The sequence below is a fragment of the Mytilus edulis genome, chromosome 1 (genome assembly GCF_963676685.1).
Source record: "Mytilus edulis chromosome 1, xbMytEdul2.2, whole genome shotgun sequence".
NCBI classification, from domain to species: Eukaryota; Metazoa; Mollusca; class Bivalvia; order Mytilida; family Mytilidae; genus Mytilus; species Mytilus edulis.
In genome coordinates, this window is record NC_092344.1 from 93,151,927 (window position 1) to 93,174,963 (window position 23,037).

The following is a 23,037-nucleotide window of genomic DNA, read 5'->3' on the forward strand; positions in this document are numbered from 1 at the left end:
ACAAACAACAAACAATGATCACCAGGAATAAACTACTAGTATATAGCGAGAATGATCATTTATCTCAGATTAATTTATCTATTTATCTTTTATTTTTTGCAGAAGGGAACTACACGTTTCAAGTAACACTTTTTCAAAATGGTACAATAATGTTTGTTTACAAATCAGTGAGTATTATAATAGTGATCGTCATGTGCTGAACGAAATCGGATGCAAACCGAAAAAAAAATTACAATTGACGTTAAGCATAAAATTGAGAATGGAAATGGGGAATGTGTCAGAGACAACAACCCGACCATAGAACAGAAAAGAGCAGAAGGTCACCAATAAGTCTTCAATGCAGGGAGAAATTCCCGCACCCGGATGAGTCCTTCAGCTGGCCCCATAACAAATAGATATACTAATTCAGTGATAATGAACGCCATATTAAACTCCAAATTAAACACCAAAAAAAATAATATTTAAAATAATACAAGATTAACAAAAGGCCAGAGGCTCCATATACAGATGTGAACCTCAAACCAATAAATGACCATACAACGCATACTGATGCATTTCAAATATAAAAAATATGACCGTAATTATAGTTCTACACAAAATAATTCTTTTCCCAAACGAAAACTGCAATCTTTCTGATATCGGATATAACTACCAAAATAAAACGATAAAACAATTTTTACAGACTAATATTATTCTAAAAGATTTTTGCAAGAGAATGCATGTACGAAAACAAGCAACTCTTACAGAATCCATGACAAGTCGCCCCACTGGCAAGTCGCCCCACTCCTAGTCGCCCCACTTTTTCACCAACTCGCCCCACTTTAAAAAAAACCGCCCCACCCTGTATCACCAACTCGCCCCACTTTTTAAAAAATCGCCCCACTTGTGAAATGTGTTAAATCCCGTTAATATTACTCCTGAAAACTCGCCCCACTGAATGGAAAACGATAAAATCTAGATTAACATATTATTAACCAGGATGAGTGTAGTAAAGCCAACTCGCCCCACTCATGGAAAAAGATGTTATTCCGTTATATATAACTTAAATTCCGTAAACATTACTCCTGCCAACTCGCCCCACTTATAGAAAACGATAATATCTAGATTAATATATTATTAACCAGGATGAATGTATTAATGCCAACTCGCCCCACTTATGGAAACAGATGTTATTCCGTGAATATTACTCCTGCCAACTCGCCCCACTTGAAAGAAAACGATAATATCTAGATTTATATTATATTATTAACCAGGATGAATGTAGTAATGGCAACTCGCCCCACTTATGGAAAAAGATGTTATCCCGTTGTATATAAGTTAAATTCCGTAAATATTACTCCTGCCAACTCGCCCCACTTATGGAAAAAGATGTTATCCCGTTGTATATAAGTTAAATTCCGTAAATATTACTCCTGCCAACTCGCCCCACTTATTTGCTATCCCATTGAAAACCTTATAGAAACTTCTTATATTATTCCTTTTTTTTAATATAGCAGTAAGAAGTGAGTATTAATATTTCGGTAACGTGAATGTCAACTAGCCCCACTTATGAATAGTACAAGTATGAATAGAGTTAAAGGCTACAAACTAGCCCCACTTACGAATAAAATAATTAAACTGAAATGTGTGTTGGCTTTCCAATTGGTCCCACTTATGAGAATGTTTGAAAGGCTTCCTTTTTTTTTCTTTTCTTCTGCATAGTTGAAATAAAACAGATAAAAGGTTAGGAACAGCATTTTTGTGACGTGTTTGTCATGGTAAATATATGCAATTTTCTATAAAATAAGTCAAGAATCATGTGTGTTTACATAATTTTATTCTCAGATGTTTGCACATCTACATAAGTATGCATAACAATAACATTTTAAACAAACATTCATTAGATCAATTATGACAAGCACTCATTTTTGTTTGATTTCAAACCATAGACAAAACTTACCAATCAATTTGTCAACAACAACAAAACCTGTTTAAACTTTTGACTACTTTTACTAACAAAAACACGACACACGCTTATGGTAAATGAATGAATAGGCATTCTCTTTGATATTTACTTGAAAGAAACATTTGCCTTTCTCTGATTGCTCGTTAGTGTTGAATTATTCTAAATTCAGAGACAAAAGTAATGAATCTGGTAATTGCTATGATAACAAATTGCTGTTAATTGAAATCCGTTAAGTATTATGATATATTGCATTATGATACAATTAACAGATTTCTTTTCAATTGTTATGCAAATAACTAATCTTAAAAAAAATACAGTTATTCTTCAATAATACGAAAATTATTTTTAAGTGGGGCGAGTTTTTATATTTTAATTTTATATCTAAATATTACCGTTTTCCATTAAGTGGGGCGAGTTGGCAGGAGTAATATTAAACATGATTTAACCAATTTCACATGTGGGGCGATTTTTTAAAAAGTGGGGCGAGTTGGTGATCCAGGTTGGGGCGTTTTTTTTTTAAAGTGGGGCGAGTTGGTGAAAAAGTGGGGCGACTAGGTGTGGGGCGACTTGCCAGTGGGGCGACTTGTCCTGCTTCCCTCTTACAATATAAAATCCGTTCGACAGAACGTTCAACAGAAACGAAGTCTTATTTTTCAAATCTTACATGTCGGTTTTCACAAGAAAGTTATAATTGACATCGGTTTATAATGAATGTAAAATCTTGCTCTTCCTCGAATGCCTATACTACTTTATACTTTGAATAGAGTTTTACTCCGAAGACATGCTCAAAACATTGCATCAAATATTAAAGTTTCGTAAGATATATTAAGTTGAATACAAGTATGGACACAGACGCAAATTGTCAGTGGGTTTAAAGGTCGTTACAAATGTATTGAAAGCTAGACTGGAAATATATATTAAAACATTGAGTTGATGTGTACATGTCTTCATTCAAATGCATTGACTGATAAAAAAAAAGGGGGGCTTCAACTTCCACCCCTCTCTGTGAATTTGTTGTTTGAGTGTTTGAATATGGAGTTTGTTAATAAATAGCTGCACTGTAAGCGCATGATATGTCCTGATTCCTTTTAAGCTTGCTTAAAGGTTGAACTATTTTGTTTTGTACAATTATTAGTCTATTTGTTTTCTCATTTCATTTGTTTAATATTTGTCATTTTAAGGTACGTCTTTTATAGCTGACTGTGCTGTATGAGCTTTTGTCATTGTTGAAGGCTATTTGGGGACCTGTAGTTGTTAATCTTGTTTTAAATTTTGGAATGTAGCTGAAGTCAACCGACATAGACAATTCACCCAAGTTTTATAAAATGATGTGGAAGTGTTTATGTGAATAATTGAGATGGGAAATGAGGAAAGTGTCAAAGTGACAACAACCCTACCATAGAGTAGACAACAGCTGAAGGCCTCCAATGGGTTTTCAATGTAGCCAGAAACTCCTGCACTTATAGGTGTCCAAAAACTATAAAATCCCTTCTTTTTTTTTAGCATATATAAAAATTCATAACACAGAAATGTATAATCTGAAATTTATTACAATCAAAAGGGACCTTAGGTCAATAGTGTAAACAATTCACCAAAGTTTAATTAAAGGTGATGGATGCATTTTTGTGTTATTGTTCAAAATTGGAAAATTCTCTCTTTTTTAAGGACAAAATCTCTCTTCATAACATGGAAATGAAAATTCTAAGATTTTTAATAACGATGTGGAGCTTATGTCAATAGATATAAACATTTCAACAAATTTTCTTGAAAGTAGGGGGAAGTGTGTTCTAGTTAATGTCTGAAGTGTGGATGATGGACTGATAGACAACAGTATACTATATTATGTTGTGTGTGAGACATTGGTATAATAAAATGGTTTCGAATGAATAATGATTAGAAACTGTTTAATGCAGTTATTGAGGGGACGACAGTGAAGAAATTCCTGAGATCAATGCGTTTGAATCCTAAGAATTCAATTTTTGTTGAAATGAAACAAAGTTCAATTTTTGACACTTTGGATCTTAATGTAGACCAATTTGAAAAAGGGACAATCCTGTGCAATTGAATATTTCTTGCTATTGTGCAATACTGTGCAATTAAAAATTTCTTGCTATTGCACAATACTGTGCAATTGGAGATTTCTTGCTATTGTGCAATACTGTGCAATTGAAGATTTCTTGCTATTGCAGAATACTGCGCAATTGAAAATTTCTTGCTATTGCACAATACTTAGTATAATAATTTTTGACCCCGATTTGGACCAACTTGAAAACTGGGCCCATAATCAAAAATCTAAGTACATGTTAAGACTCACCATATCAAAGAACCCCAAGAATTCAATTTTTATTAAAATCAAGCTTATTTTAATTTTGGACCCTTTGGACTTTAATGTAGACCAATTAGAAAACAGGACCTAAAATTAAGAATTTGGACATGGTTAGATTTGGCATATCAAAGAAGCACAATACCGTAATTCATTTTTTTTATGAAATCAAACAAAGTTTAATTTTGGCCCCTTATTCCTTGGGACCAAAACTCCAAAATTAATCCAAACCTACCTTTTGTGGTCATAAACCTCTATAGATTTCTATTAACTTATACTAAAGTTATTGTTCAAAAACCAAGAAAAATGCTTATTTGGGGCCTGTTTTTGGCCCCTAAATCCTACACTGTTGGAACTAAAATTACCAAAATCTATCCCATCCCTCCTTATGTGGCCATAGACCTTATGTTAAAATATCATAGATTTCTGTTTACCAATACTTAAGTTATAGAGCAAAAACCAAAAACAATGCTAATTTGGCCCCTTATTCCTAAACTGTTGAGACCAAAATACCCCAAATCAATCCCACCCTTCCTTTCATGGTCATAAATCTTGTGTCTAAATTTCATATATTTCCATTTTACTTTTACTGAAGTTAGAGTGCGAAAACCGAATATCTTTGGATGAAGACGATGATGCCAACGTGATACCAATGTACAACCAAAAAGTTTTCAATTTTTGCAGTTGTATAAAAATGATGTCAAATCAAATTTTTAATGGAGTTTGCAACAGTAATTATTCAACTACTCATTTTAATACATCATAAAGTATTAAAGTGTAAATGTCATACAGTCATGGTGATGATGCCTCCGCTAGCATATAACGTATATAAAGGTACAAAAATCAAGAACTGTAAAAGTGAAGCTGCTAAAAATTGAACTTAAACCAAGTTTAGAGGTACAGGTAATAAGCATTGTATACACATTTCACTAAATTTAGTTGAGACAAACTTGAGAAATTTTTCCATTTGTGAAAGGGGATAACCCTAGAATGATAATCAAAGTGCTTGTAATCACTGAATGGCTATTAAAGACTGCTTAAATTTATCAGTTGGTAGTAAAGTGAATTTTGCATTGTATATTGTATATATAGCATTATTTTAAGTCGATTCAACTACTATTCTGGACAGAGAAAGATAACTCCAATTTTCAAAGAAGATTTCATAAAGCAATGGTTTTAGGTAATATTAATTCAACAACCATTCTGGACAAAGAAAGATAACTCCAATTTATTGTCTTGAATCTACAAAAATGTTTGTTTTAGGCCCTCAATTCCTCGACTGTTTGCCCCATAACCCACAAAATAGACCCCAGACTTCTACTTATGGTATTAAATATTATGGTACAGTTTCAGAACAATTGAAATACTTATACACAACTTTTTGTACTGACACAAGATTAATGCTTGTTTTGGGCACCTTTAGAACCCTTATTCATAAACCTTAGGGACTATATATATATATAACCGCCCCAAAACAATCCCAAGCTTCCTTTTATGATTATAAATATTATGTTATAATTTAATGGCTTCCTTTTTACTTATACTGAAGTTATTATCTGGAAACCATCCGTCTTGGGAAGACGACGACAAGATACCTACATGTATTTCAACTGCAAAAATTTCTGTGGTTGTATTAAAATTTCAAATATGTACAATGAAATATAGTTTCAAAATTGATAAGCCTAGATAGGCCTTTTAATTTTTTCCCCACATAGTTGAAGGACCATTTACACTCAGGACCGAGTCATAAGTAGGCAGTACAGTCTACAGATGTATTAAAACAACCTAGCATCATATTGCCAGTAGTGGGAGTAGCATTCTCGGGTAAATTTGTTCTTTTTTTTTATAATATGTTTGGTTCAAATCAAAATAGAATGCTTTTATCTCCCTAATACTTACATTGTAAATAGAGGTGGTACTACTTTGACAAATCCTTGTACATGAGAGTTTTCTGTCAAATCTTTATTTCACAAAGAATGAATTGCATAACAATGAACTGAGCTCAAAGCAAAGTACTTTAATAATACACTTAGACAAAGAGCTAAATCCAGTGATATACTTTGTACTACAGGTCCTTCATTAACATCCATTGACCAAAACCATATCTCAACGACATTCCATACTACATGGTTGGATTCGGAAGTCCTGAAAAAGACATGATTTTTTTTAACATATTTTAAGTATATATATACACAGGTTAAAACTTTCTTGTTGTATAATCATTCCGTATCTAGCAACTATCAATTTGCTTAATGCACATATTGATATATGTTGAGTGTACCTCTGTTGGAAATAAGAACACACAAACCTCCACCTAGTTTTACTCAATGGACAAAACATTCAAAACTATAAAATATTATAGATCTAAGACTTGTCAGTGTCTATTTACCATTGCCACTGAATCAGTGATATATGTATTGTACACACAATTATATACATGCAAGACTAAAATTGTAAAGTACATACATGTACATGTTTGTATATAAGACTAAAACTGACATTCAGTCTTTACAACATCTTCATTCCCAAAGTCATTTTCAAATCTGACTTCATGGTAAAATAAGATTCCATATCTACAACCAATTAAAAGGAAAAATCCCTCTGATAGACTAGCATTTAAATCCGATTTCTAAAATGGAAGCTAGGTCACCTTGGAACTTAGAACTTAAAAAAATCAAACAATATATCTGATATATTTCAAATGCATGTACATGAAATAATATAAATCTCTAAAATTCACCATATTGTTCCCTTTTTCATCTTCTGTTAGATACTGTATATCTAGTGGCAGATCCAGAAATTTTCTTAAGTGGGGGCCCACTGACTGACCTAAGAGGGGGCTTGCTCAAGTCATGATTCAGTGATTCCCTATATAAGCAACCAAATTTTTTCTCAAAAAGCAGCCCCCCCCCCCCTAAATCCGCCTCTGATATCAACCTCTAGATGTCTTTCAATTACATTCAGTTTAGTGTGGGTTGATCTTTGATTGTTGTACATGTTACAACCAGATTCCCGGCAGGGGGCAACTTTGTAAGACCGCAGAGGTTCAAGCTTAGATTTTGAAATAAGGGGGAAAATGTAACCGTTTCAATTTATAAAACAGGTTCAACATCATTTCTATACATATATAAACATAGATATATTCTAAATTGTGGACACACCTTCATTAAATATTCTACTTCAATTAGTGGAGGAGATCAAATTAAAAAGTTGCAATGGTTAAATACTCCAATCACAGTCTTTCCTGCTAAAATCTCATGTGTAGAATGTGATAAACGGTTTTTGGGTCTATATATTGTCCTTGATATTGAGGTTATTTTGACACAGCAAAATATAAAGAAAATGTAAACTATGATCTGGAAATTGACTTCGTTTTCCCAAAATACGCCCACTTAAACTGAACTTTAAATGCAAAAGACCTCTAAATGGCTATTGCTAAATAAAAGATTAGTCCTTGATTATACATGTACATGATATTAAAGAATTCATGAAATTTACACTGATTCTGTCAGTTGAATGGACTAGAATGAGATAAGTTATATACATGATAGACATAAAGGTTTTTTCCAACAGTTGTGGTGTAAATTAAATTAGTTGTATTTTATGGATGATATATTTATGTACATTTGTATATACATGTATGTAAATCATTGGCTCTTCAACCAATGATATTTTACAATATCGATTATTTGTTTATTTTTCTAATGTTGGTATTTTTCAGCATACTAAAAATGTTTTAACACAACACGAGCACAAGCTTGATAGGGTGTCCTCACACAGGGTTTCCGATGGCTGTCCCCATTTTCCCAATTTGCGAAAAAATAATACTTGTGGCGATAAAAATTCGTCATTTGCTAAAGAATTTGGCGAAAGAAATATAAAGAAAGATTTATTTTCCTCCTTCTTGTTTATTTACTTTTTTCAAGTTTCTCGGACTTTAACTTATCAGACAATACTCGGAATTCACCTTGACCTCATTAAGATTTTGACAGAAAATCAATTATCAGCTGATTGCAATTTACAGCTATCGACAACGAAGGACTAATTAATAAAGGTGTTGATTGAATTGTTTGACAAAATGATATGGTTGAATGGCTTCCACTAAATGTCACATACAGGAGTTATTTACCACTTTTCGACTCGCGTGTTTGAAGAACTCTTTTGATGTCTCCTCTCCATGTATAGGCCCAAGACCACAATTAATGACCCTGCTTTTCGTTGTTCACGAATATAGTTCCCTTTAATTATAGTGTATTTTTTCTTTATTTTTTTTCTTTCCCTTTCTCATTCATTTCTTAGCTTTTCTGGGGTGGGAATGAAAGAAGAGAGCTGAAATAAACTTTTGGATGTTTTATTTTAACTGATTTTAATAAGGAAAGAGTGATTAGGCCAGGTGCAAAAAGGTTATATTTACACTTTTCGGAACATCTCTTGACTTGCCTATAGGGGTATGGATGTGTATTGGCCAAATTTGTATGATGTAAACATGCAATTTTTCTGAAAATTGCATATGTTTTGGGACTTGAACTGTACATTACTCACACAAAAAATTAGACAAAAAGAACAGTTAAATTTTTTTTAATGCGACAAAACGTTATAAAGAAATGATAGAAGAATTAATTGTGGTCTCGGGCCTGTAAAGATAGTTTAGAAAAGAAAGCTGTTGTTGTGACAATAAATGTTAAAGGGCAAGAAAAATCTCCGATTTAAAACTTGAATTATCCTTTGACTTTGATGTAAGTAATTGATCAGGGAGACTACTTTAAAGTCGTTTGAGTGACACGCGTGTTTCAAGCATAGTTTTATGTCTCAATTTTTTCATTTAAGATGGTCAAGATGGTGATTATGAAGAGGGGGGGGGGGGGGGGGGGAATGCATTCTGGCGTCACAATTTCAAATGACATAGGATAACATATGATCTGTCCATATACATGTATGAGGGTAGAAATGGGGGTATCTTATTGAAGTATTCTTGCCAAATGAAGATTAAACAGTAATTCTTAGACATGACCATAAAAGAGGGGGGATAGGACCTTTATCGGGACTCCGGGATCGGGTGTTTTTAAGCTCGGGATTACCCCCCCTCATAAAATTTACACTTTTTTCAAGACGATTAAAAAATCAGCTGAATTTGACAAATCACACTATTTGTTTTCCAAAAATAACCGTAATTGGATGGGGGTTCTGTGTATTCACATTATTTGAACAACTCTCCTTGGGCCGAGAAAAAAAAGATCCGTGTTTCAGGTAACCTGACCAACCCTGTTTTTTAGCCCCGACCCTAACTTTTTTATTGGATCTTTCAAAAAAAAAAAAAAATAATAATTATCAACCGACCCTGTTTTTGACACAGGCTTCTGATAAATGACACAATATTTTTTCTCTCTTGCTTCCTCTTGCATAGAAAGCCAGTAAAACATTTTATTAATGTCAAAAGGTATTCCAAATAGGTTAAAATCCAAGAAATTTGCACAGCAGGTGCTTCAAAAACATTGCAAATGGCCCAAGACCACAATTAATGACCCAGCTTTTCGTTGTTCACGAATGTAGTTCCTTTTAATTAGAGTGTATTTTTCCTTAATTCTTTTTCTTTCCCTTCCCCACTCATTTCTTAGATTTTATTGGGTGGAAATGAAAGACGAGAGGTAAAATAATTTTTTGGATGTTGTATTTAAACTCATTTTGATATGGAATGAGTGATTAGGCCAAGTGCAAAAAGGTCATATTTACAGTTTTCGGAACATCTCTTGACTTGTCCATAGGGGTATGGATGTATATTGGCTAAATTTGTTAAAGTGATTGCTTCAATCTTTCTGAATTTTGGATATATTTTTAGACTAGTGCTATACATTAAAGACACACAAAAAATTTGACAAAAGTGCATGGTGCAATTTTTTTAATGATACAAAATGTTCTAAAGAAATGATAGAGAAATTAATTGTGGTCTGTGGCCAAATGGCACACTTCCCGTTTTTGAAACTAATTATGGATGCGGACTTGGAAAAAACATGATAAATACTCAATAACTCAAATATGAAATTTTGAATCATCACCAAAAAGTATACAGATATTAAGATTAATGTAACTAAGAAGTGTTTAAAGTTTTAAGCCATAATCAAGAATTGTTTTTGAGATACGGTGTGACATGTGAAAAAAACACCCCCCTGTTTAAGTTACAATGTGCCGTAACTCAAAAAGCTTTAATCTTATTTTCACCAAAAAGTATACAGATCATGTGACCATCATAAGAAACAACTATATTAAGTTTCATGAAATTTGGATAAGTCGTTCTCAAGTTACGGTGCCACATGTTTAGGCTGGACAGACAGACGGACACCTGACATTTGTATACCATAATACGTCCCGTCTTTGACGGACGTATAAAAAGCAGTACTAAGCGTGCATGTTACGCCAGAAACATATTCAAAGAATAAAGTTTTATAACTTCTTAATGTCATATCCAATATTTATCAAAACCTATAGGGGAGTTACATGTATCTTACTTCCTATATTTTTTCGTGGATGTCAATACACCTAATCGCTATTTATTCCATAGCGGATAAATTCTAAAATTACACAACTTTTTCATCCAGTTGAAGCTATCTGGGGGCCGTTGAAACAATTCACCATGCACAATACTTTTTAATGAGACCCGTTTTAACTTATTGTAAATACTTTAAACAAAATATTTTTTTACTTCAATTTTCAATTTCGAAAAATAGTGGATCATACTCTATTAAAGTTTCTTGATGATCGCTTTCTAAAGTTTTTCCTCCCTCAGCTCTCTAGTAAAAAACCTTTATTTTCAGTCGCATGACCCAAACAGAAAGTTGTACATACAGTGTATGACTGTTTTTCCCAGATTTGACTAAATAGCGATAATTAAATAAAGTGTAATTTCCGGGATTGTTGAAAACTTGCATATTCATCACTATCTGATTTTGTGGTTTTAACAATCCAGACAGACAAATGGCAATAAGGTGTTTAGGAAAACATGACCTAAAACCTCCTTCATATAAGACAAAAAACATGGGAACTCATACTGAATGGTCAAATGTGTTCAATATGAGAATTTCAATTAAAAGATGGTAAAATCACAAATCAGCCGTTAATGTAAATGGACTATAAGTATGACTTTTTTTTAGCAAATTTAAAGGGAAATGACGGGGAAGGGGCAAATTAGCTTTCAAGGGGAGCAAATGCTGTTTAAATTGGTAAGCAGGTTTTAAATATAGAGGGAAAGTGGAGTCATCTTTTTGGACTTTAGTTATATGTAAATATAACTTATGTAGACTTACCTTCTACTTCTATAGACTATTAAAAAAAAACACACACAACCTCGGAACTATTTCTAATTCACTTGGACTACTGATATGCAAACCTAAAAACAAAAAGAAAAATATCATAAAATAGTGATTGAAAGATTCATAACACTTTGAAAGGATAAATCAGACACGTGTTACACGGGGAGCATGTTTGTTTACAAATAATAATGTCACGTGATCGCGCACTGACCTCGCCCTTACAATTCACTAATACATGTACATAACCATTTTCATGCAAACATGCAACGTGAATGTGATTGGTTATCAAATAATACAAAAATAATGCATGAACCGTTGAAGAAGAAATTGTTTCATCAAATAGATTGGATTTTCACTTTCGACACGAATAGGTCGAGTTGACATTCCTGTCATCGGAGATAGTATTGAGATAAATGGGATAAAACGGACCGTCGAAAAGGTCTAGAGTAGCACATCAGTAGAACCCTAACATAAATAAGTAATACTTACCAACATTTCTCTAATTGATAACCTTTAGAACTGAAATTTCACAAAAATACCGGTAAATAATTTTGTTGTGATGCTGGTTAAATTGGCGCTAAATAAATATTCTTAATCCTATTGCTTCATGTAAAAAAAATGTATAGAATTGAATTCGACTACAGTTCAGAATAAAAAAACGTGAATATGCAAAAGCCAGGTAATATGTTAATGATAAAGCGTGTATAAATTTTCGTAAACGAAGTTACCCGTATACTTCACCAAGAATTACATTTGAGCGCAAAGTTCTGTATGTGTGATCCGGTTGGTTTATGTAACATAATTTAGACTGGGATCCTGGCTAATCTTGACCTTACGACGCGCAGCTAGATTGGGCCGGATCCCAGGCTAATGTAACATGGTAGAACTCAGGGTAACGGAATTTTTTGCGTTGCTATTAGATCATTGAGGCCATCTATTTTTATTGCGGGTTCCACATATTTAAATCGGAATTATAGAAAAAATGGAATGTTGTGAGCAGAATCAAAACAGAAATGATGAACACTGCAACATTTCCAGTTAAATAGGATGGAGTATCTGTGTATTGACATTATTTGTAAAACTCTCCTTATTCATGTGAAGCGTGTGCTTTACATTGAGGCTTATTCTTTACATCGAGGCTTATTATGCTAATCATTGACGCCACAGTACTTCAACCAATCAGACAATGTTTATTTGGGGCATTCGATCGATTTTAACTCAGATTTTGGAATATTTCAATCGAAATTATAGAAAAATGGAATGTTGCTGGTACATATAAAATAGAAAATGATGAATACTTTTAGCTAAAGATAATTTGGATGGGGGTTCTGTGTATTCACATTATTTGCACAACTCTCCTTACTGATGCCATATTTTGGAATTTCCGTGACCTAAATGGTTCGCGAAAATTAATATTTTTATATATAGTATAGTAAAGATATACATAGAAACTTTGTATTGAGAATAAGCAACAGCACGGATGCTACGTGAAGAGCTTGGTCTTTTTATCTTCCCTGAGTACCTAAGATATCCCTTGTGCTGTGGGGTTCGTGTCTCCAATCTTTGGAATTTATGTCCTTGTTTTAAGTGGTTGCTCGTCTGTTCGCCGTTTTTTGTCAAAACTTTGCCTGTCTCTTTTCAACTTATGCATCTTGATCCTCCCTTGAATTTTGGCTCTGCTTGTCATACAGTTTATTTTCGTTATACTATTAATAGGCAATTCTGTTTCCCATATATCAATACAATACAATCAATACAATACTTGGTGAATAATAATAGTTTGTGTACTAGTACTTGGATTATTTCTGGTACCGACACATAACTGCATAAATTTGACATCGTTCTACTGATATTATTTAGTAGGACAAGAATTCTAATATCATCTTTTTAGATTAAATATAGTTTTACATGTATGATCACGTAACGTGTTGTTATCCCTATTTCCGTTAATTTACCATCTTCATTTAACACCAAAACCAAAACTGGTACAAAGCAATTAACAGAAGTCACAAATTAAATGATAATTTTTCTAAATTGATACCATTTCACTGTTTAGATTCCCGATACTAATATCTCGGCAGAAAACTGGCCTGTTAAGATCGGACTGTCTGACGCATTTTATTATGATGTTGACAGTTTTTTCGGTAAGTGATTTTTTTTTAAATTTATTTACTGCAGAGGCAATCGACAGTTCTTAAACAGAAATAGAGTTGCTTATTATTTCGCGTAATATTTAGCATACATTTTGTAACTCGTATTCTCAATGCCTACAGAAAATATATGTCGTAAATTTTAAACAAAGAACCGTGAATTATGGGGAATTGATAACAGTATAGGATGATTTTGAGTTCTATACATTTACTTTTGTGTAGAAGATCAAGAACATGCAAGGATAAATCTCAAGTAAAGGGGTTCTTGTTTCGTGTTATTTGAGAAATTTACATGATAAACCTTCGTCGACGGTCAGTCATTTCGTTCAAAAATATTTGCAATATTTTCTCAGGTACTTTGAAAATTGGCTCTATGGGAGTAAAGATATATGACAAAAACAAAACAAAACACAAATGGATTGCTTCATGCTTTAATTTTGTCAGAAGCTTAGCAGTGATGAGTTGTAACGAGTTCTAATGATGTGTTCAATATGTTGAATAACGCAATGTTTCTTCACACGTTTCTGCAGTACAACTAAACAGAATGACATCGCATCTGGTACGCAATGAGCGTAATGACAAACGCACTTTTTGTCTCTTACATCCTGTTTTCCGATACTTTGAAACATGAATGGGAGAGTATGCTTTGAACGACAACGCGTGTAACTCTTTGCTTGCTTACAAAATGAAAACTAAATTTTTATAAAAATATAAAATTTAGAGAAGATGTATTTTTGTATTTAGGAAAAATTAGATACATAGTGAAATACCATACTGTTGAATTCAACTTGACGAGCTTAGAAGATAATAAAGTGGTCATTCTGGATCCTGTACCAAGTACGTAACAAATTGATTTTATTCAAACGTAATGTTTTTACATGGAATGTGAAAGAAAAATTTCTATGTAATGCCCTTATGCCAAAAAAAATATAATTATTGTAAGGGACTCCCGGAAATTTTAATGATAAAACCTTAATTTAATTTTTGTTTAAACCCACATCACACGAGGAAATCCGATAATCAAGTTAGTGATGGAGCATATTTCTATAAAACAATAAACGAAATTAAAACAAAAAATCAAATTTCGAATTCTTCGAAATGTTAACAGTGTAGTGTATTGTTGTTGTTGTTTTTTTTTTTTTTTTTTTTTTTTTTTTTTGGGGGGGGGGGGGGGATTTACCAAATTGTTTAAAAATGGACAGGTGTACACGGGGACATATTTAGCAGACCTTTCCGAAAAGTTGAATTTAGACTTATTTGGTTGTTCTCTCAGTCTTTAGTGCTGTGTGAACAGCTATTTGTCTTTCTATGTAAATTTTGTTTGGTGTGCAGTTGACGTATACGTTACTGCATATCTCATTTCCGTGGAGTACATCTCACCACATCATTTGTATATGTTTCATTTTTTCCATGTTTTAAAAAAGTGTTATGAATTGAATTCAAGCTTTTGCATTATACTATCGCAACTAGACACAGTTATACATACAAACAATTGAGAATGGAAATTGGGGGATGTGTCATAGAGACAACAACCCGACCAGAATGGAAATTAGGGGATGTGTAAAAGAGACAACACGACCAAAGTGCGCCAGGACTACACTAGCAGTTACTGACATGCCAGCTCCGGTCCTGATGGAAAGATTATATCTTCATCAAATGAACACCAAGCACAATCCCTCCCGTTAGGGGTTGAGTATCATACCATCATAAAATATATGAGAAGAACATGTATACCTTTATCATGACAACAATTGGTTTTAAATAAATGTGTTTATTTCCGATGCAAACACCCTATAATTTTAAGCGAATCAATATAAAGCCAAAATATGCCATCTTTAATGACCTGACAACAGTATCGTAACTATATCCCTTCTTAATAAGTATGTTTAAAGGTGTGGTCAGCTTTTGATGTGAATTACGTCATTTTTGTGCTCTGTAATATTATTATAAGCTGGAATTAGACCTCATTCTCGTTATTCAACACCATGCTTTGTTAATAGGAGAAAAAAATGATCAATACAAGGAAATATTGTCTGTATTCGGTTGCATATTAAATTTTGATTTCAAAATCGTCAATAATAGAACCTTGAAATTTTCATTCATTTTCATTTCTAGCATGTAACCTAGCAACTACATGCGAGGAGTGTACAACTCTGAAAATAGATTTTGAGTGTTCATGGTGTTCTAGTGTGTCCAGATGTTCAGATAGTTTAGATAGGCACAAACAAGAATGGTTGAACAATAAATGTGACTCGAATGTAAGTCTTGTTAGTTAAGTAGCATTTAAAAATAAAACAACTGAATCTAAGAACTTCTCAAAAGTTCGATTGTGGTCTCTGCTACAATAATCAGCTCTGGATACAAACATATGTCACAGGTGTGTCAATTTAAAAAAAAAATTATTCAGCTTTTGAAAGACAAATGTGGAAATTTCACTTCCAAGGGAAAGTTTTAAATTACATAGTTGCTGCCGAGTTCGGACTCTTTAATAATATATATCAACAAGTTAAACAAACTCGTCCATACTATGTATATTTAAAAATGTGAATATAAATGACAGGATAAGATATAAATCTCCCTTAAAATATATACGCAAAAGTATAATTTAATATGCTTATTCTGAAATAAATTGTGAAATAGAATAAAATTCAAAACAGTGTGGCTATGGCCATTGATTGACACATTTAATTCATCCATTGACTGGGACAATTTAGGTGAACGTTTGTATGTAACGACCACTGCTCACTATGTACTTTTTAAAGACACTTAAACTATGGGTCACCAAAGGTTCTCAACACCTTAATAAAGTAATTCGAAAAATTAATCAGAAATAACACGATGTTTTGATTAATATCAATTATATAAATCAAAACATACAGGTTGTTCCTGATTAATTTTTCGAATTATTTTATAATTAAAGGCGTTAAGAAACCTTTGGTGACCCACAGTTTAAATGTCTATCGTAGGTACGTCGTGAACAGTTGTCGTTATGCCCGCGTCACACTGTCCCGATTTTTACGCCGATGGCAACACGATAATGGAAATTTTCAAAATCGGGACTAATCGTATCCAGATCGGGCTATTCGTAGTGCCATCTTTAACCATCTTTAACCATCGGCCACTTTTTCTAGCCTTCGGGGACAACTTCGGGAAGGGTTCTAAATTTTTTAACATGTTAAAAAATCCCCGAAGGTGCGTCCGATGTTGAGGGTTCGTATTGAGTTCGTATCACCATCCTCACCATCGTAATGTCACCGGGAATGCATCTTTGCACATCGTATTGCATTCGTGTTTCCATCGTTTCCATCGGGCAGTTTTGACATTGCGATGTCTACACGAATGAATCACGAAGATACCCGAAGGTCTTACGATGGCAACACGACTTCGTGAAGACCTCGTAATCCCGTCGTGTTGCCATCGATTAAAAGTACGAAGGCGACAAGATGGAACTACGACGGCAATAAATCCAGCTAAATGTAAGTTAATTTTCGCGCTAAAATACGTTTAAAGTGCCATGCGCGATATGCACTGGTCAGTCTAATACGACAGTTAAGAAGTTTTACAAGTAAAATATTATTTTTTGTCAATTTTTCATATCAAGTAAATAATGAAAATCATAAACGCGCCTCGTACACCAACACTGCAGGTACACGTATATAGGGAAACCAACTTTTTCTGATTTTTTATGTATCGTCTGAGTTGTTGTCACACGAATGTTTACTCCATACCCATTTTGTTTTCTATATGTCATATTTTGCCGCATTTGTTGCTTTCCCCACATCCTTCCTTTTGTCTATATTATTATGATATTCTCCTGGAAAGAGCTCTTTTTGAATAAAAGGGATCAACGAACCCATTACCTTACCTTTAAGATAGATCAGTAAACATGGGCATAATTATGGGTGATTATTCAGACTAGTGCACACATTTTACAGTTCAAACAAGGCAATGCCGAGCGTGGCATCCCCTCGTATGTAACATATTGGGGACAAATATGGACACTATATTTGTATATGACACATGCAGAAAATTGTAAATTGAATATGCATATTTGATACATAAACTATTTTTTTTAGAAATCAACCAAAACATTTAGTAAATGGAAATACCTTTAATATTGTCTTTAGAACCAGCAGGTTAAAAATGAGCAAACAATTTCCTGTGTATTATGCTATTTCAAGGAGAAAAATCAAGTCCATCTGCATGACCTTGACCTTTGGTCTTGAACGTAAAAAATGTCAGATCATTACAAGGAGGAACAATATACCAATTGTGGTTAAAATCTTTTGAAGCATATTGGTTTTAGAGTGTCCACAAGGGCGATATTGCCTTGTATTACAACTGCCACTGTGACCTTGACCTTTGAACTTTAAAGTCAATAGCGCTTAAGATATTCTTAACGAGTAACACCATACCAAGTTTTGAGCATTTTGGTTCTAGAGTGTCCATAACAATTGTATCTACACGCAACTTACATGTAGTAGGCGAGGGGATAATAAACTAAGTTTTATAAGAATTAGACAAAAAGATCGATTTCCCGCCATGCATGGCAGACTTGTACAGAAACGATATGTTGTCGAAATTCTGTTCGTATCTTTTAGACATCGTATGGCCATCGCGCCATCATTGTAATCCATCGTGTAGCCTTCGTAATCCATCGTGTAGGGTTCGTGATCCATCGTGTAGGCTTCGGCTGAGATATGAAGCTAAAATACCCGTCTTCGGTTAACCTTCGTATGTCCATCTTTTGCTATCGTATATAATTTCGGCACCATCGTATAGACTTCGTTATTCATCGTACTTGCTTCGGTCACTTTTTGGTATTTTAACGAGATCGAGACCAACTTCGTACGAACTTACAATTTCCGCATTCGGGTGTCCATCGTATATAAAAATCGGGACAGTGTGACGCGGGCATTACAGACAAACGTTCACGTAAATTGTCCCAGTCAATGGATGAATTTAATGTGTCAATCAATGGCCACAGCCACACTGTTTTGAATTTCATTCTATAACATTCTGATTCAGTGTTTGAGGGAAATAGGGATTACCTCCCCTTACTCACTGCAATGACGAGTGATCTATGAATTAATTCAATCCATCTTGTATACGACTGCCATACAAGTGAGAGGTTTTGCTAGCTGTGAAATCAGGTTCAATCCACCATTTTCTACATAAAAAATGCCTGTACCAAGTCAGGAATTCGACAGTTGTTATCCAAATGTTTGATTGAGCTTTTGATTTTGCCTTTTGATTTGGGACTTTCCGTTTTGAATTTTCCTCGGAGTTGAGTATTTTTGTGATTTTTCTTTTTATAAATGATTTGTAATGTCTTTGCCTTTTGTTTAAAAATACTTCTAATCCCTTTGTTTAGATAACACTTGGAATTTAGAGGAAGGCAGGAAAAATAACTTGAAATTCAAATGCATTTCAAGGAGTAAACAGCATGACCACTAAAAAGACATAGCATCTAAATGAACTACCTTTACTTCCTGTTTTGAATCATAGTAAAACTTGTTTACTCCTAACATATATGTATCATGCTTTACACTACAGGCCATAACAGATAACAGTTCTTGTTATGCGGCGTCCGGTTCACCACCATCAGGTTCTGGCTCTGACGATGATTCACCTGGATTTGTTTTTACCTCAGATGACAAGGTATATTTTTTTTTGGGGGGGGGGGTATTAAGTTTAATATTTTATTGAAGTAATTGAAGTAAGTGATCAAACTTTATTTTTTTTTATTCTATATTTTTTAGGAGTTATAGATAAAACTAATCATAAACTTTCATATGTGCTTAACAGCAGCGTCAGTTTAGGACTACGTGTTGTATGTATACAAATCCACGTCCATGCGGCATGGGGACGTTCAATGCCTATATACGTGGTTTCTTTACACTATTTGCAGGCTTCATACCGCGGAAAACTCTTTGATGAAAGGTTTGCCGTATCCAATATTTGTAGTATTTTCCAGTTACAAGTACCTTGAAGTTCAAGGCCTTCTTACCTAACGACCTGCTTTGCAGAATTTTCCTTTCGGATTTATTAATAATTTGTTCTCTTCTTGAAAATACATCAAAATGTTTTCTACTGGACGTTTAGAACACAACAACGATAGCTTCAAAATCAAAGTTGTGTGTTTTTCAAAGGCATATGATGTTTCTAATTTATTAACATATGGATAATTATGTAACCATTTTTTTAGGTAAAACATAATTTGGAAAAGATGTGCAACAATATTAAATGAAATATTTACAGTTAACCAGTTTTCAGAGATAAATGATTGATTGATTATTAAAAGCTGAATGTCCAGTGACAAAAAGTTCTTTTAATTTAAATATAGACATAATAAGTAAGTCGATCAGGAGAAAAGAGGTAAAAATTCGAACAGCCATTGAAAATTAAGATATCTTAGATAGGGCCCCCTCACAGAGTTACTGCAAATGAGTCTAACTTGCAGAGATTATGACAATTAAACAACACGAAACATTCAACGACGAACCTGTCATCAATAAAATTGAGGACAAATTTAAACAAATATTTTTTGTGTCCAAACATTTGATGATTTATTTTCACATCGAAGCTTTGAAAGAGGAAATCATATGAATACGTGAAGTAACACCCATAAAGAGAATGACCAAAAGCGTTAAATCGAGTAAATCAATGATTATTATTTTACAGGACAGTATCAAGAGTTCTAAATCTGGTGAGAGAGACGGTAAGTCGTGTCATTAGTCTGCAATTAGTTTAATTATAAGTTTCTTTTTTCTAAATAAAATGATTTGATGCTACTCAAAATAAAAGCAATTATAACCAATCTTTATTACGCTACTGACTGAACAACAGTATACGTTTTCATCATTTCTTGGTTTTAAAATTCTTTATATATATTCGAAGTAAATGGATCTACCGTCAACCTAGATTTTGAAATTATCAAAATATATAACATTCTAATGGTTTATTATTTTAATTTTGTTTAGGAGCCAAGAAGACTGCATTGATAGTTGTTCCAATGGTAGCAGCTGTTGTTCTTATAGTTGTGTTTATTATTGGATGGGTATTTTATGCACGAGCAAATCCAACTACTAAATCAGGACAATTTCTCATAAAGGTACGATAATTACTCATGGTGTGTCTTTGCTGGATGATAGCCTCATCATAAACAAGCATACTATACCTCTACATTTTTATAATTTGTTCAATTTACATCCATAGGATTAAACTGTTCTTGATATGCATTATTCGTCTTGCATTTTCATACAGCAAGAGAACTGATCAGAAGTAATGTTGTGGAGACAGTAATACTTACAAAGAAGTTGATACATTGTCAAAGTAGATTTGAAAATGTTAGAATGATTTTGAAAATGGCCCTCTGAATTAACAAAAGAGACGAAAGATACCGTCAAACGCATCATTCGAAAATGAACTGGCAACGCCATGACTAAAACAAATAATAGTACACAAACTACAACATAGGAAACCATGAGGAGACTGAGCAACACAATTCCCACCAAATACAAATCAGATTTATTGTCTAATGTTTGCAGGTTTCGTGCTGATTTGATGAGTCGAACCCTTTTCAACTGATTTTTACAGTTGGTTTGTATGTTGTACTGAAATTCCACGTTTTCCTGTTAGGGAAGGGATGTGTGCTCACACACTTGTTTACTGTACCGCTAAAAAAATCAGGCCGTTGATTTCTTTTTTGAATTGCTTTACACTTGATCATGTTGGAACTTACTATACTATATGGGTTTCGACTCTGATTTCGTTCACACGATGAAATTGAGAATGGATACCTGTTTTAAAAAGGAAAAGAAATAGCAACGTATTTTGAAAATTATTTTGTCGGGTGTTTTACTTTCATCTGATTCACGAACAAGCCTGCCTACCAGAGAAATATTAAACCGAAAGCATAAATTAGTAATACTCAACTTTATACTTGAATCAAACGTAGACACCATCGGCAGATCAGTTCCGGGATAGCTATGGTTTGGAATCAAAATAAATTATGTCTAAATTACAAATGTGATCAGAAGCATTAAGAAAAGATTTGTTAAAAGGAGAGCTATGTTAAATGATAATTAAAAATGTTACACCGTTTCTTTTTCACAGTTATTATCCATTCGTTTGGTGTATTTGAGCATTTGATTTCGACATTTGACTACGGAAAGTCCGTTATGAATTCAGTTTCCTCACAGTTTGGTACTTTTGTTATTTGGCTTTTTTCAACAATATACATTTATTTTAGCCTCTATTTTTTTTCAGAATCGACCAAGCCAACTTAAAGAAAAGTTTCATAGTGTTAGTTTCTTTAGTTCAGAAACAGGACAAAAAGTTCGAATACACGACGAAATGCCCGGCGTCGAACATCCAGAAACTGACACGTAATTTTAAGAACGTTTTGATTTCAGTGAGATCATATTTAAAGGTGCGTTCACCATAGTGCTTTAATTGATGATTATCCAACCATTGCCTACTTTGTTTTACTGGTTACCAAAAATGACAATCAGAAGCAGTTTTTATCTGTGATACATGACTTGTTCTTCGATACCCTCGTCGTTTTTATTCACATGTTGAAGAGGATAAGATGAGCAAATGTCAACTATTTTCCGACGCCTATTTTTGGACATTTTACTGTCAGGGATTAAATCTCTACCAACATCGATCATATATATAGGCATTATTCATATTTTCAACAATTGTTATGTGTAATGTGAAACAAATTGTTATTAAATGTCCAGGTTGAAATTTGGTAGACCACGGATTTCTTTTAAAATGTCTGCTTCACTAGTGTTTGTGCAAATTGATATCGATTTTGTCATCAATATACTGTAATAATAACATTTTTAGCTCACCTGGCCCAAAGGGCCAAGTGAGCTTTTCTCATCACTTGGCGTCCGGCGTCCGTCGTCCGTCGTCCGTCGTCCGTCGTCCGTCGTCCGTCGTCGTCGTCGTCGTCGTCGTCCGTCGTTAGCTTTTACAAAAATCTTCTCCTCTGAAACTACTGGGCCAATTTTTACCAAACTTGGCCACAATCATCATTGGGGTATCTAGTTTAAAAATTGTGTCCGGTGACCCGGCCAACCAACCAAGATGGCCGCCATGGCTAAAAATAGAACATAGGGGTAAAATGCAGTTTTTGGCTTATCACTCAAAAACCAAAGCATTTAGAGCAAATCTGACATGTAAAATTGTTTATCAGGTCAAGATCTATCTGCCCTGAAATTTTGAGATGAAACGGACAACACGTTGATAGGTTGCTGCCCCTGAATTGGTAATTTTAAGGAAATTTTGCTGTTTTGGTTATTA

General features: G+C 33.7%; 1 protein-coding gene across 1 annotated transcript in view; it reads left to right on the plus strand.

Annotated features, from left to right (window-relative positions):
• The window catches only part of LOC139495165 (plexin domain-containing protein 1-like), a 31,752-nt gene extending 9,176 nt beyond the window's left edge, over positions 1-22,576 (plus strand). Inside the window, exons 7-14 of the mRNA XM_071283363.1 lie at positions 103-167; positions 13,629-13,716; positions 14,467-14,559; positions 15,838-15,980; positions 19,279-19,383; positions 20,407-20,443; positions 20,706-20,836; positions 21,994-22,576. Of these exons, the coding sequence (XP_071139464.1) occupies positions 103-167; positions 13,629-13,716; positions 14,467-14,559; positions 15,838-15,980; positions 19,279-19,383; positions 20,407-20,443; positions 20,706-20,836; positions 21,994-22,116 (785 nt within the window). The 3' untranslated portion in view covers positions 22,117-22,576. The remainder of the gene's footprint in view (positions 1-102; positions 168-13,628; positions 13,717-14,466; positions 14,560-15,837; positions 15,981-19,278; positions 19,384-20,406; positions 20,444-20,705; positions 20,837-21,993) is intronic.
• Positions 22,577-23,037: the final 461 nt, after the last annotated feature.